General features: G+C 32.4%; 2 protein-coding genes across 3 annotated transcripts; both read right to left on the bottom strand.

Annotated features, from left to right (window-relative positions):
• Positions 1 to 779: 779 nt before the first annotated feature.
• Positions 780 to 7,130, bottom strand: LOC133293854 (mannosylglycoprotein endo-beta-mannosidase-like). 2 transcript variants are annotated; one of them, XM_061492472.1, is made up of 12 exons: positions 6,821 to 7,130; positions 6,557 to 6,695; positions 6,040 to 6,267; positions 5,772 to 5,830; positions 5,476 to 5,524; positions 4,899 to 5,132; positions 3,944 to 4,113; positions 3,624 to 3,828; positions 2,312 to 2,980; positions 1,980 to 2,207; positions 1,321 to 1,729; positions 780 to 1,245 (listed from the first exon to the last, which is right to left on the bottom strand). In XM_061492472.1, exons 1-12 carry the CDS (start codon positions 6,967 to 6,969, stop codon positions 923 to 925), a joined length of 2,862 nt encoding a protein of 953 aa, XP_061348456.1. In that variant the 5' UTR covers positions 6,970 to 7,130; the 3' UTR covers positions 780 to 922. The 2 variants fall into 2 exon arrangements, with proteins under 2 accessions (XP_061348456.1, XP_061348455.1); XM_061492471.1 differs by having other exon boundaries at positions 780 to 1,729.
• Positions 7,131 to 8,201: 1,071 nt separating this feature from the next.
• On the bottom strand, positions 8,202 to 11,681 carry LOC133293830 (putative UDP-glucuronate:xylan alpha-glucuronosyltransferase 4). The gene is made up of 2 exons (XM_061492430.1): positions 10,928 to 11,681; positions 8,202 to 9,109 (listed from the first exon to the last, which is right to left on the bottom strand). Exons 1-2 carry the CDS (start codon positions 11,679 to 11,681, stop codon positions 8,202 to 8,204), a joined length of 1,662 nt encoding a protein of 553 aa, XP_061348414.1.
• Positions 11,682 to 16,138: the final 4,457 nt, after the last annotated feature.

Here is a 16,138-nt window from a genome sequence, read left to right as displayed (position 1 = left end):
GTATAAGGAAGCTTCTTTTCATTTTCATTAGATAAAATTAATTATGGGTAAGTTATACTTACAATATTTTTTTCTTATTACCTCTTATTATCAAATCTTAATCGTTGATTTTTGTCAATTTAATAATAATAATTTTTTGGAAATTAATAATTATTACCCAATAAACAATAACCGTTAGATTGACGAAAATCAACGGTTAAAATTTAATAGCAAGAGATAATAATAAAATAATAAGCATAACCTCTTCCATTAAATAAGAGAAGTGAAAATCTTCTGCTTATTTTTTTTTTCTTATCCCATTTCTTTTATTTTCCTTTGTATTTATCATATCAAACAAATCTTTGAGGGTTTTGTTTGGTATAAAGTAATTGGGTGGAAAGAAAATGGTGTGGGATAATGTTTCTAATGGTGTAAATCACTAAATTGAAATCATATCAAACAAATCTTTGAGGGTTTTGTTTGGTATAAAGTAATTGGGTGGAAAGAAAATGGTGTGGGATAATGTTTCTAATGGTGTAAATTGAAAATGGACCATCTCACGTATTATTTAACTTAGAAAATTTTAACCATCAATCATCAATGAACAAATCAATGGTAATAATTTTATAAATTTCTATCCCAATATTTTTTCTCTTTTTCCCCTTATCATCATTAATTTACAGTTGTCTGATTTTGATTCTCCTATATGATATAATCATATTAAATAATGTATCAGAGGATCCACTCTCATGTAAATTCTGCCAATGATCCCTCACATGGTTCTCTTAAGTTTGACATACAATTGCTCTGATTAATATTCAAATGTTGTTGCAAGGGTACATTAGTCCCCTAAGGTGTAGAAAAACAAAAGATTAAAAGAGAAAAACAATTTTTTAATGATAAAATACAAGACTTAATCATTTCACACGGTTGGGTACGATTATCATACAACTTCATGAATGGTTTGTCCTCCATGGTAATTCCAGCCATGCAGAATAACTCGAGGAGTGACACCCTGAGGAGCCTCAAAAGATATTTTTATAGGCATGGCTTCTCCTGGGACCAGTGAAAAATAGTTATCTGAGTAATGAACCGGAAGAATTCTTGTGTCTTCCCCTTCCTTGTAGTCCGAGTTTGAAGCATGTACAGAAAGATTAAGAAAGAAAGCAACACCTACATCATGCCCATTTATTTCAGTAACTTTCAAACCATCACTTTCCCCAGCAAAACATCTATGTATCCTCTTAAACCAACCACTTTCATGTTCTTTTCCAGCCCCATAATGTACAGTTTCCAGTGAGTCTGTACCATAAAAACCATCCCTTAGCCTAACTGTTGAACTGTGCTCAAATGTTGAACTTTTAGAGTCTGGTATTCTAGATGTGTTCTTCACATGCATTTGAATATTATAAGTGGATCCTTCAATCGAAACCTTCGATGTTATCTTGAGAGGTATTTTCTTCTTACTATATGGTTCCAATAACTTGTAATCTCCACCAGAAAGATGCAACCAATAAAAGTTTCTAGATATAATTCTATAATCTGACATGTGGTAGAGTTTGAGAAGAAGAAAGTAGACTGGCTTTGGATTTTTTGACTTTGGATACCTCATCTCAGCAATAGGTGCTACTTTTTTTGGCAGCAAAGAGATATTTTGATGAACCCTGAAGTATGGGCATGTTCCTTCGAGATCCCATACTGAAGCTTCAATAGCTACATTAGACAATTCTTCTGATGTAGTATTAACAACCTGTTTATAAAGGAACATAAAATGATACAAATCCTTTAATGAACTGTTCTTTCATAACTGCACCATGTCATAAATTGCGAAGAAAATTGTGAATCATAATAAAATTTTCACCACTTCGTTACACTTGTAATCTTTTTAATTTGTTCCTTTTGGCTTCCTATCTTAATTTTCACTTTATATAACAAGTCAAAAAATATTTATCATATTGGTAAAATGACGCATAAAACTAGAACTTTATTTAGACACTTACCTCTATAAAATATGTAGCCAGATTAAGCTGTATATGAATTGGCTCTGCAGCACATCGACAACCATAGAAACCTGCCGTTTGGTCAAGTAGGTGATCATAAAATTGACCTCTTAGACCAGTCCAAGGATTTTGCGTCTTCCATATTAATACACCTGTATATTTGCTCCACATACGAGAAGTCCATCCCTCCAAAAGAGCTCTATATTGTATGTAGTTAACAAGTTGAGCCTGAGAAGATTACAGCTTAAAAATTAACCATCAAGTTCAACAAGAATAAATATAGGACGATGAAAAATGCATCATGAATGTCCACCAGCATGAAGAATTCTTACCTTCAAACAAAAATCATCAAGATCTTTAGCAGCACCATAAAGTTGAATCTGATCATGAACCTTGGTTGGTTTTGAATAAGGAATGTATTTATGATATTCCCATATGGGATTTGGAATTTCTTCTACATAACCATTGGAAAGTTTCTTAAACACAGGTATCTCCCATCCTTCTGAAGGCATTGTTGCTCTTACGGTAGATGCAACTGGCACTCCCACAGAACCAACCTCTGGATTGAATCCATAATCGTAAAAGGAATCCTTGAAGAAATCTTCAGGATTTTGAATTTCATAAGGACCATCACTGAAGCCTCCCATCCCATCAGCAAAACCATCCCACAATGAACCTTGTATGTAAATGCGAGTGCCATCAAGATACTGGCTAGGATCACTCAACATTGGGGACATGTCTCCTACAGGTTTGCTATTTTCATCTACACGTTCAAAATAAGGATGAAGCCTCAGATCATTTTTCAGAGCAGCATTTATATCATCTGGGGGAATTTGTTCATTTCCACCCACCCATAGGGCAAGACTAGGATGATTTCTTAGAAGCTTGACTGTGTCTCTAGCACAAAACAAGAAAAGGTCATGGTCCTGTGGACCGTTTGGATTAGATATTGGGTCACCACGTCCATCAACATCCCCAGTAATCCAGAATTCTTGCCATACCTACAAGATTTAGACCAGTAACACGATCAATTTTCAAAACCAATACTGCCATTGATGTAATATAAACATAAAGAACCTAATATATTGGATGGGACCAAGGATTATCTGGTAAAGTTGCATAAGCTTCTTAAACAATTAAATTGACTGTGATCATTTGGTCTAGCTTTTTTTTTTTGAATACATCATTTGGTCTAGCTTTAAAGATTACTTTTCAGAAAGTAAAAGAACATGATAGTATTTGTACACAGGATCTGCAAATCACAATATCCTAAGCAGCAGATCTCATAACCAAACTGACCATTCAACTATAATTACTCTCAGGAAACCTCAAACAAAATAATAAAATTTAGAAAAAGAAGATCTGCAGAAAATTCCCACCCTGCCCAACATTAGACCCCAAAAAATAAGCCAATGACAAAAAAATATTCAATATCTGCTTTTAAAAATGATGATTGAGTCATTCAAGTTAATGGAAACTGCTATATCCACACAAGTACTCAGAAAGGAAAGGAACATAAACAAACTGTATAAGCACACAGCAGAGCAGCATTAATGCAATAAATTCATAAAAATTATAACAAAGTGAAAATACTAACATGCAGATTTAAGCAAAAATGAGGGGATGGTCCAGGCTGCAGCTTACCAGAAGGCCATAATAATCACAATAATGATAAAACTCTGGCCTTTCTGCCAGTCCACCACCCCAGCAACGAATCATGTTAAAATTCATATCTGCATGAAACTTGATGTCTGTATTATACCGCTTCTTTGAGAGACGCAGTAGCCCATCAGACAATATCCAGTTACCCCCTCGAATAAAAACTGGTTCTCCATTGACTTTAAACAACCTATAAAATACCATGCATACAGCAAAACACATACAGAAACAGTTTAAAGATTAAAACTCTACTATGCAAAAGGAAGAAAATTAAAACATTGAAGAAATATGAGATGTCACCATACCTTCCACCAGTAGCATCATCAATGTGACTCTCAATTTTGCGGAAGCCGAAGTGATGGCTCCAGGTATCAGACTCACCAAATCCTTTAACATCAATGTTAATAACAACATTGTACAAAGATTGCTTTCCCATTCCATTGGGCCACCATAGATTGGGCTTGTCGATGAAAAGCTGGTAATTCAAACCATTAGCACATGAACAGAAGCATTGAAACTTAAACCCCAATACATGCAAGTTAACAGGATCAGCCGAAAAAGGATGCTAGATAATATTCCAAGATTGCATATCTTTTAACTTGAAAAAAAAAAAGGAAAAAGGGAGAGAAGAGAGAGGGGGGGGGGGGGGTGGAGGCTCTGTCCCTGTGCTCACTTAGGCTGCTTTAAATTTTTCTATATGCTTTATTTTTGTCAGCTTTGTTTCTTCAGATCATACACATTATAGCTTAACCACTAAAGAAGGACATTAAGTAATAACTTACAAATTATGAATGCCAATATGTTGAAAATTGCAAATATATCTTCATTAAATTTCCCCCGTCATACCTGAACCATTGTTCGTTAGACAAGTAAACAAAGATAAGAGAGTCACTTATTATTAAGGGTATTTTGAACCTAAAACAATCAGCAGGATAACAAAGGCCCTCTGATTATAGTACTAGCTCAAGATATGACAGTTAATTCCAACCATCATAATCACAGTAAATTAGAGCTATATAAAAAGTTAGACACACTTATACAGCACAAAGACATGACATAAGCCATATAGACAAGCATGCACAAAAGTTGTCAAAAAACACTACTCAAGAGAATAGGGTGTGAAATTGGACAAATTTCCTCAAATTACCAAATTTGTTGATCAAGATGCCTTGAATTAATGATTAAGTTCTTCTTAAGTGTTAAAGATCTAAACACAATGGACTAAACTTTGTTATTGGCATAATGAATGCTGTCACTGACCTCAGGAAATGTATGTTGCTGCACCCGTGAATTTGCAGGAATAGAAAGATTTTGGGTTTGAACATGCTCTACTAAACAAATGCTATCTTCAAGTTCCGTTGTCACCTGGACAGTCAATGAACACTCAGCAGCCCATGAGCTCCTGTTTTCCAACTCACATGTATTATGTAGATATGCTCTCTCATAATTGTCACAAAAAGATGAAACCAAGTGGGGATCAATTATTTTTACTGGCTGCATCAAACACAGACACTGAAATCATCCTACCAAGGAATAGCTGGAAGCATCATCAACTATAAAAAAAAGTAACACTAAAGAATGTTGATCAGATTTATTGATTGTATGGACTGCATTTAAAGCTAAAATTAACATAGCAATTCTGACATCTAGCTCATGCCTCTGCAATATCCTGGTCTTGTTTTCCAGACATCTTAGTGACTCCCCAAAATATATTTCATAAAGCCAATATATGATTGAATTTGGAGTTCAACAATATTTAACAAAGAATCTCAAAATGATTAGGACCCACGATGCATCAAACAGAGAAGAGTGAGCTAATACAAATAATACAACTCACCCCAGTAACAGAAACGGAAACCTCATCCCATATTCCAGTATTCCTATCTCTGCAATCAAATTTAAAAGTTGCATTAGGTATAGATACATTTTTCTTTACATGGTCTCTCCATAGTTCCAATTCTCTTCAAATTCCAAACAGTCAACAAGTAATGCCTAAAATGCCCAGACACTGGCTAACCAAACTAAAAAAAGAACGATAGGTTTCTAATTCAAAGAACAAAGATAAAAGAAATATATTATTTATGGAACAGAAAGCTAATTACCACACTCCATTACAAGTAATAGGAATGTCACCTTATTGGAGCCATCCAATCCCAACCTTCAACATATTGCGTGGTCACATCCTTTCCTATCTACAAAAGAAAAAAAGAAAATGATTTCGATATTCCGCAAGCATCACTCCTCTTCCTCTCTCACAGTCTCTAACTCTCTTGAGTTTTAACTGATTCCAGAGCTCTTGAAACACTTTATTTGATATTTGAAGCTTTCATGAAATCAGAAAGTTAAGTTATTGAAAAGGATAAAAAATTAATGGATCAGATTTATGATTTTAATTTCGGACCTCATGGTCACCGCCTTGTCCTCCCTCAGGAGGAATTGTCCCAGGATGATCCGGAGGATGAACAAGAACAGCAAGCAAGTTACTACCCTCAGGATGAAGAATATCAGTGACATCAAGAGAGTGCCTTCGAAACATTCCTTTTGGTAGGGTGATTTTGTGCCCATTTAAATACACATCAGCAGAGTAATTGATTCCACGAAAGTTCAGATCACAGTGCTGATTGCTTGACTGCAAAGGGTCAAGAAATTAGTGATGTCCATCCATCAAACCGTAAGGAAAGAATTATCAAATAAGAAACCACATTTTAATGTTCCATATAAGATTGTTATTTGGATAATATATATATATATATATATATATATATAGGTCTCTAAGTTGAAAACTAATTTCACAACCTTTAAATATCAATGTGTGAATATATTAGAAGCTCAATGTTAATGTGAAATTTAAACCAAACGATGCAACTTCAAAATCTATATTTGCATAATGTGGGAAAACTGAAAAGGACAACACGTACAAGCTTGCAATGAAAGTTTGTAAAGAACCAGAATGTGTAATAGTCCCTTCCAGAATCAGCAATGTCTATGATTGCTTCATTTTGCAGGCCATAAAAAGGATCAGGCACGACTTTGTTGTGCACCAAAGTCGCCAGAACACTGTGGAGTCAAATGAGTAAAGAACAGAGAGACCGAGTAAGCAGAAAGAAAACAAATAATAATAATAATTAATTAATTAATTTTTGAAATGGAACTTGTATCATGAAAGCAAATTGAGAGATTACGTTCCAGGAACGAGAGCTTCCATCCATGGGGAAGTGGAGGTAGTTGGAGGGTGAGTAGTGGTGAGCTGAGTCCCATTGAATTGGACCTCAGTGGACCTGGCAGCGAGCCAACCCGAATCCAGTGTGGTCTTGTGCTGTTGCTCCTCCATTCAAAACCCTAAATTCGATCGCTAACAGTAACAGGGTCCTTATCTCTGCGTCGGTGATTGATGCCTATGGTTATTGTTATGTTCTGTCCTTACGAACAGGTAACACATGGAAAATGGACCAACAAAAAATGGAGAAGAAACCAGTTATGTTTGCAACACGTGGAATTTGGTCTTTTTTTTTTTTTTTTGGTCATGCCTGCGTACTGCAATGCAACATCAATGCTGATGCTACTTATCATCTGACAGGAACACTGGGACACCAGATCATATATAATAAACTCATTGTTAGAAGCAGTAGATAGAGATTGGTTCAATTTACTACTCTGTCACTGGAATTATCAAATGAGTGTGGTTAATGTGTGTATTTAATTAATACAGTAATTGAAAAATTAAAATGAAAACGTTTAAAGTAAAAAATTATATGTATTTGATATTTTTAGTTTTATAAAATATTCAATAATACTAAGAATAATGTTCGTAAATGCTATTAAATATTTTTTAATAAGTGCTTGAAAACATTCAATAATAAAAGTCATTTCAAATCAACTCTTAATTGTGGAGATTTTAAAATTAATTAATGGTATCGAGTTTAAATTGTATTAAAATTTTGGTGGGAAGAGTTTTATTATTCTAATAGTCTGCATTGACTGGATTAATAAATTAATTGATTAATGATAAAATCGAGAAATTAAAAATAAATTATGTTTGATTTTTTTTCTAAATAAATATATATTAGCTTCTGACATCATATCTCAACTAAACCTTAAGATATCAAATTTATGAATTTTTGCTACTTATAGTTATATATTACAAATCAATGTAAAACTTCTATCACATTTAGATATCTCATTAGTTAGGTTTTAATTGCACGTGCACTTAGAATTCAAGGATTGAAGATGTCTTCAATACATTTATTCTTAATATTTTATCATAAAAAATAAATAAATGTGAGAATTTCATACAGTTTTAAAATGATACATTTTAATTATACTTGAAATTTCACTGTATTCGTGAATCATGCCAGAATTCAATCTCTGTTAAAATGTATGAAATGTAGAATAAAAGAAAATTGTATGCCAAACAATTTATCCAAATATATTAAACTTGATTTTTGTTTAGTGTCTAATAAACTTAGCTAGAAATTCATATCCACATGCCGCAAGTCATGATTAAGTTATTTTGGGCATGGAGCTAGAGGACACAGGCTCATCCACACTTAACCTTATTCTAATTTAAATAATTGCTTCCTTTCGAGGATCCTTAACCTCAATCTTCCAATGCCCATCAGATAAACTAGCATTTCTTGCTATTCTTCTCCACTTTACAATCCTTTTATTCATTTTCTCTGTAAGTCCACAATAAGATTGCAACTCTTTCGGCATGGCGTCGTACAACTGCCACCACCTCTCGTGAGCCGAGTCACTCGCAAAAACATGGTGATCCTTCATGTCCCAATTACAATCATAATCTCTGTAACACATCCATGGCTTCAAACCCAAATAATGTATGGTATACACATCCTCTGGTACCTCATGCTTTTCATTGTTACCTCCCTGCGTGTCAAAAGATTTCAGGTAATTTAGCTTCGATGGCAAACGGTGCCACCATGTGAAAATCTGGTTAAGAAAACCTTGGTCACCTCCGTTATATGGTTTCACCTCGGAAGTTTTCTGCATCATGTTCTCGAACATGCACTGGGATGGCTCAACTATCATTAACCCGGAGTTGAATAGTGTTTTCTCATTAGGTGCAGCTGATAATTGAGGGTAAAAGAAGAAATAATCGATGTTCTTTAGGACTAAAAGATCAGAATCTATAAAGATGATTCTGTCATACATGGTGAGTTGCCATATTCGTAGCTTGCTATAGTTCCATTGGTTGTATGCACCACTTTTGGCAAAGGGGTTTAAGATACGTTGAATGCGCTTGATCTTCCATCCTGCAGCTTTTAGACCCTTGATGGATTCAGGACCAATTGATTTATCAACCAGGAGGATTAGGTCTCTGGTATGATAGATTTTATTCTTGGTTTGAAGGATGCTTTGAGCAAGAGCTATTGCACCACAAACATAAGCTTCTGATGAGTGAAGGATAGTTACATAGGCTAACTTTCCGATATGACGCCTCCATACCTCTTTACCTGCAAATCATTATCCATGGTTGAATAAACACACGCGGATTGTAAGGCTTTTTACCTTAGCATTATATATGTATCTAGTCACTGTTGAAAATAATCAAGTGTGAGTGAGTAGTGGTGAAGTAAGTTCTACATAGGCTAGACATAGACCAAGTGATGACCATATAAGTGCAAAAGACCCATAAACCTACAGCCTTAAGGTTTTGGGTTGAGATGTGGTGTCGGCCCACTTATTATGGTTTGTCATTTGGCCCATTGGTGGATATACCCTTTGCAAAGGGTTTTGGGCTCCCTCGTTTCATTCCCAACAGTGGTATCAGAGCTAACGATCTGGGCTAAGTGTTTGGAAGGCCTCTGCAGAAGGCTAGTGTGACCCTAATATTTGAAGAGAAAAAAGACTTCCGCAGAAGTTGACCTTAGAGTAAGAATGATATTGGGCCTTACACTTGAGGGAGGATGTTGGAAATAATCAAGTGTGAGTGAGTAGTGGTGAAGTAAGTTCCACATAGGCTAGACATAGACCAAGTGATGATCATATAAGTGCAAAAGACCCATAAACCTACAGCCTTAAGGTTTTGGGTTGAGATGTGGTGTCGGCCCACTTATTATGGTTTGTCATTTGACCCATTGGTGGATGTACCCTTTGCAAAGGGTTTTGGGCTCCCTCGTTTCATTCCCAACAGTGGTATCAGAGCTAACGATCTGGGCTAAGTGTTTGGAAGGCCTCTGCAGAAGGCTAGTGTGACCCTAATATTTGAAGAGAAAAAAGACTTCCGCAGAAGTTGACCTTAGAGTAAGAATGATATTGGGCCTTACACTTGAGGGAGGATGTTGGAAATAATCAAGTGTGAGTGAGTAGTGGTGAAGTAAGTTCCACATAGTCTAGACATAGACCAAGTGATGACCATATAAGTGCAAAAGACCCATAAACCTACAGCCTTAAGGTTTTGGGTTGAGATGTGGTGTCGGCCCACTTATTATGGTTTGTCATTTGGCCCATTGGTGGATGTACCATTTGCAAAGGGTTTTGGGCTCCCTCGTTTCATTCCCAACAGTTACAACTAATAGTTGTACTTTGTATTTCAAAAGAGGAGCTAGACAACATAAGAATAAAGTGAGGCCCCGTCAAATTGTGTTTTATTGCGAAATCATATATCATAATTGTAGAGATTTGGAGAGACACAATGTAAACCCACTGTATTAATTTGTCTTTATCTTATAAGATGATGGTTATGAGAATCAATCCAAAATAGAAATATAGTTTTTATCGTAAATTTCTTTTCTAGATTAATTCAAATTGCCAATTATTCGAACAAGCACTTAATTACTCCAGTGTCTTTATTCTATGAATATTGAATATATGTGACTGAAAGCATTAAAAGGTAGCACAGCATCACTATCCGATAATGACTAATAAAGAAATTGGAGTATCAGAAGGGATATGTGTGGATTTGGAAATTTAAGATTCGCGAAGATTATTTTCCTTAACTGCGAAGAATTTCAATTCCTATAATAGTTAGCATTTTTAGTTTTCAATTTTTGCACAATATATAGAGCATAAATTAAAGGGAAAAGTATTTCTCCGCTACTAGAGATAAAATTATATCCAATAAACTTAAAATAACATCGTTTTGAGTTATAAGATTAAAAAATTATAATGTCAAAGACTAATATAATTCTGCAGTATATTAAAATTATAAAAACACTTTATTTCCGTCTCAAAACGATGTCATTTTAGACTCATCAAAAATAACTTATCTCTATTTATCGGAGAAATCTTTTAACCTAAATTAAAAACACAGAATTGAAACTAAAGTGTACCTGTTTCTGCATAACCACGAGCTACCTGGCATGCACCAATAGGCATAAGCGTTTTCTGCTTTAGGCTTCTCAAATCAGGCTTATACACCCAATATGCACCTTGATGCATTAAAAGGTCGTCACATCTGAAAATCTCTACCATGGGCCCACAAGACCCAATAAACACAACATAAACCTTCCTATGATCACCGTCCATCTCCGTTACCCACCCATTCTCTACCGCCAAATTAGCCACCACCAAATTAACTTGCAACCCATACACATCCCTAATCCCTTCCTTCCCACATGGAACTTTAGCCACCACAACATTAAGATCCTCATAATTCTCCAACGCCGGCATTGGCATTTTGGGGCACGTTGGTTTACCCCATTTCTCATTTTCATCGATCCACTCAGGAAAAAACTCCTTCCATTTCAAATTCTCATCGACACGTTCAAAATCGACAGATACAGTCTCTACTTGTGGATGAAGTGTATCTAGCTGTTCATATACGTTACCGTCCACTCTTTCATCGATATTAACGAGGCCTACCTTAATCTTCTCTTTGTTTTTAATACCCTTTGCGATAACGTCGAACCAAGCTGGTTTTGTCTTCTTCTCCACCTGAACCGTGCTGGTGATAACTGCGACTCTTTTGTTCTTAGCCGAAAACACAAAGAGCAAGAAGGGTATGAAGACAATCAAGAAACAAATCAAAAAAAGCTTTTGCTTTGAAAACGAATGAGATTGAGAATGAGAGAACTTGGAAGTCATTTTTTTTTTTTCAAGTTCTGTGATCGTGGCTTGGGTTAATAACAAGAGGACTCAGTGGGGCTTAGGTCAACAAGTTTTTCTTTTTTTTAAGTAGGAAGGTCAACGAGTTTTAAACGATGGTTTTGCATGTCGACACGTCGGAGGCTTGAACACGAAAACAAACAACTTCAATAATTTTTTGGTTAATGTTTTTAGTGTTATAGAAAATAATTTTATCTATTAGGTGTATGAAATTCATGTGAAACCATATATGAACAAAAAAGAGAAAAAAAAAATGAGTCTTATAAATTTTTATATATGTGTAGGAAATAAATTTTACGATAATATTTTATGAAATTTATTTTGGGAAAAATGTTTGTTCTTTTAAATCACACAACTTATATCATTTCACTTTTACGAAGAGGTGCGACTCATACCTTTATTTTTATTTTTATGTCCACTTTCTCTCTCCCTTTACTTTATCTATCTCTTCCTCTTACTTAAAATGACATAACTTTACATCCTTTAAAATGATACACATTTTTTCCATTTACTTTCTTCGTAAATTTTTTTTTTTTTGGGGGTAAACGTAAAACTTCTTTTACTATAATGTATTATCCGTTATCTGTCAAATCATTACGAAGATTAATTATCGTTAGTTAAAAATAAAAGTTAAGTAGAAAATACATAATAATACCTTACTGTATAAATATATTTTAAGTTGATCCACGCAATTATACACATATCAACGATTAATTTGAATTTTGTGGTAAATAATGTTTAGGGTTAAAAAAAATTCACACTACTTTAGAAATTTAACTCGTTTAATAACATTGATATGAACTTTAAATTGATAATTAATCATATTTAAACTTAATTTTTAATTAGTTAGAAAGGATAAAATAACATTTTATGAAAAAGAACATTGGATTATTCTTAAAAAAAGAAAAATAATATTGTAGGTTATATAAAAGGAAAATGATTATAAGTAATTGTATAACCTTGAAAAATATTAAATGCAAAATCTTTAAAAATTGACTTTCCTTTAAGGAGAATTATATGTTATTAATCATGATGATTATTTAGAATTTTAATTTTTGTATACTACAACATCGGGGCTAGTGGCGTAGTCACATATAGTCTGGGTATGGTCTCGGTTCTGGCTAAATTTTAATAAATTATACTTATTATATATAATTATATAATTAATTATAATTTGATCCGGGTTATAATTATAATTTAGTCCTATCTAAAACTTAAAATATTTTTTATGAAAGATTTGGATAAGTTGTATTAGATTATGTGTTTAATTTTCACTATTTGTATAAAAAAAATATTTATAGTAAAATTAAAAAATATTTAATAAAATTATAATTCTTTTTAGTGCTGTCTGTGTGCACAGATAATCTGTATTTAGTATAATTTAAATATACTATGATATGAACTAACTAAAATTAAAAAAATATATATATACATATAAATTATTTAACCCAAGCTCAAATTGAAGCTCAGCTTTGTTGTGCAATGAAGCGAGCCAATCATAATATATACCATGTGGCATGAAATTTCGCTATTTGAATATACCTTTTTCCTTTTCAACAGTTTTCATGTTTAGTTACCATAGTTGGCAGACAAAATATCTTTTAAAAATTTAAATAACAAAATTTATAAAAATTAATATTATCACAACGATGGACGTGTTCTTTTTCTTTTTCTCTTTGGGGATTGAGTGAAATTAAAATGAGATTGACGTAATATTATTTCAATTATTTGTAAGTATATATAGTGGCCGATAACTATATAACTTTGGTTAGATATTAAACAATAATAGTGTATGCCACGCTAATCATTCACTTAGCATGGGGCAATTTTCTCCCAGTAGTTAGAAGATTATGATATCTTACAAAATGATTAGTTAGATAAAAAATAACAATCACTCAACAACCAAATAAACTTTTGCATTTTGATCATGACAACTGCGAGTTTGTAAGAAAATCAAAACAAGTACAACCCCTGAATTTACTTATCACCAATTGATTGTAGATAAGTTAAGAAACTTTCATTTACTTTATAACTACAATAAAACAATCAATGAAATAAATTAAAATTAACAAAGAATCATAATTTGAATAGTCTGAGTTTTTTTTTTTAATTAAAACACGTAAAAATCATGTCCTAAGCGACGGCACACCTCTCATGATCTATTGTAAATTTTATATTCTCGTTTAAGACGCAGGGTGTTAGTAACTTCGACAACACAATTAATTGCAATTTGCAGTACATGAATAATTTTGATTAACTTAAAAAAAATTATAAATTATTTTAAACCCAAATAATTTAGTATAAATATAAACTTAACAGTAAATAAAAATTAATATTAGCAATTATAAGATTGATAATAAGAGTTCTAAATAATTATTTAATTATAAAATTTTTACACTGTAATTCTCTTTCTTTCTGCAATACAACAACAACTAAAGTTTTTTTCCCATTAGGTGGAGTAAATTATTTCGATCATCCATTATATTTTATTAAAATATAATTCTTTAAGAAGATTGTTTTGATATAAATCCTTTTTAATAGTTTCACTTTAAGAATTTCCTGTTTTTTCTTTTTATTTAATTATTGAGTCATCTTTCATTTATTAATTCTTTTAAATTAATTTTCAATTAGTCTTCTTATTATCTAATAGATAGTTATCTCTTATGAGTCAATCTGTTTAACAGTTATTTGTTAGGAGTTAGTTAACTCAGTTTCTTTATTTTCCCGCCACTATCTTTCTCTTCTTCAATGTACAGTATCTTATCTAAATATCATATCAAGATATTTTTCTATTCATTAATTCAAGAAGTATGATTCAGATCAAGTTTTTCAATATGGTATCAGATAGCTCTAAGCTCTGATTGTCGATTAGAAGCTTTCTTTTTCTTTCTTTTTTCTTTTGTTCATTGAAGTTCATAACAATGGCAAATCAAGTTCCTCTTCCTGATTTCTTGACAAACCCAACCAATTCATTTTATCTTCATCCCAATGAGAACCCATCTCTGATTCTTGTTTCTCCTTGTCTAAATGGCAAAAATTACCATACTTGGTTTAGAGCAATGAAGATGGCTTTACGTTCCAAAAATAAATTGGTATTTGTAGATGGAAGAATTGACATTCCTGATGCAGACGATCCAATTCGTTGCATGGGATAGATGCAACACCATAATTCTCTCTTGGATGCATAAATCTATTTCAGAATCAATTGCACAATCAGTATTATGGGCTGATAGAGCAATTGATGTTTGGAATGATTTGAAAGAAAGGTTTTCTCAACCAGATGTTTTCAAAATTTCTGATCTTGAAGATGATATTCTTAAGCTGCAACAAGCAGATTTATCAGTTGCAGATTATTTTACACAATTGAAAAGTTTGTGGAATTTCCAATACTTTTTTTCACATGTCCAAAACATTTTATGCGTGATTACATATACCATATTTTTTTTCAATAAATGTCACTTTAATTTTCTCTAAAAATTATTCATTCATAAATTTATATTCTCTTGTATAATCTATTAAAGTCACACTTATATTTCTATAAAAAAAATCACACTTATATTGTGTTATTCTACCACTTTATTACCCAACACTTAATATTCGATATATCATATTTTTTAATAATTTCTGAAATTTTTTTCATTACATATATAACTAAATTCACCATGTAGAGAAAGATATGAATATAATACATTTCAAAAAAATTATGAAAAAATTTACCACGCGAATCCTACCAACAAATTAGGATGACACATGTCATCATCTATGTAAGTTCTACTAACATGATCAAGACGACACGTGTCACCACTGAGATGATGATGACATGTGTCCAATGGAACTAGGGTGAAAATGTCACCTTAATCTAATGACGGGCTCACACGCCAAAAATCAATCAATTTATGTTTTTTTAAATAATTTTCAAAGTATATTATTTTGGTATTCTAAAAAAATAATTATATTGATAAATCATAAATGTGCCCACTATCATTTTAATTTTGCCATTTTGAATTTTTGAATAATTAAGAGGGATAGGTCATTTTATTTATCTTTTTAACCGTACTTACTAATATCTAACATCATTAGATCAAAAACATAAAAAAAGGTAGGCATAATATCCTATCTCATATCAAAAAGAGTTTAGTTGATTTTTTTTAATTTCATCCATCTATATTAATGAATTAAAAATATGTTATATTATGTTTATTTTATATTATGTTTTGATATTGTTTTATATTAAAAATATATTATATTATATTATTATATTTTTTTTAATTTCATTCATCTATATTAATAAATTAAGAACATATTATATTATGTTTATTTTATATTACATTTCATCCATCTATATTAATAAATTAAAAATGGGGATAAGATCTTTTGATAGTGATGTCAAACTTTAAAACTTGACATCAAATCTTAACCGTTGATTTTCGTCAATT

This window comes from Gastrolobium bilobum, unplaced genomic scaffold, assembly GCF_033153095.1.
Source record: "Gastrolobium bilobum isolate Gb01-03AN ecotype WA unplaced genomic scaffold, APGP_CSIRO_Gbil_v1 utg4431, whole genome shotgun sequence".
In the NCBI taxonomy this organism is placed as follows: domain Eukaryota; kingdom Viridiplantae; phylum Streptophyta; class Magnoliopsida; order Fabales; family Fabaceae; genus Gastrolobium; species Gastrolobium bilobum.
The sequence above is the reverse complement of the archived record's forward strand: the minus strand, read 5'-3'. Positions and strand labels throughout refer to the sequence as shown.

Bases quoted from the DNA above. Each gene is read 5' to 3' on its own strand.
- LOC133293830 (XM_061492430.1), bottom strand. From the start codon at position 11,681: ATGACTTCCAAGTTCTCTCATTCTCAATCTCATTCGTTTTCAAAGCAA. The intron at 9,110-10,927 runs GTACACTTTAGT...AATGATTTGCAG, and splicing joins TCGTGGTTATGCAGAAACAG to GTAAAGAGGTATGGAGGCGT.
- LOC133293854 (XM_061492471.1), bottom strand. From the start codon at position 6,969: ATGGAGGAGCAACAGCACAAGACCACACTGGATTCGGGTTGGCTCGCT. The intron at 6,696-6,820 runs GTAATCTCTCAA...TTGACTCCACAG, and splicing joins GAAGCTCTCGTTCCTGGAAC to TGTTCTGGCGACTTTGGTGC. The intron at 3,829-3,943 runs GTATGGTGACAT...GGTATTTTATAG, and splicing joins GATGATGCTACTGGTGGAAG to GTTGTTTAAAGTCAATGGAG.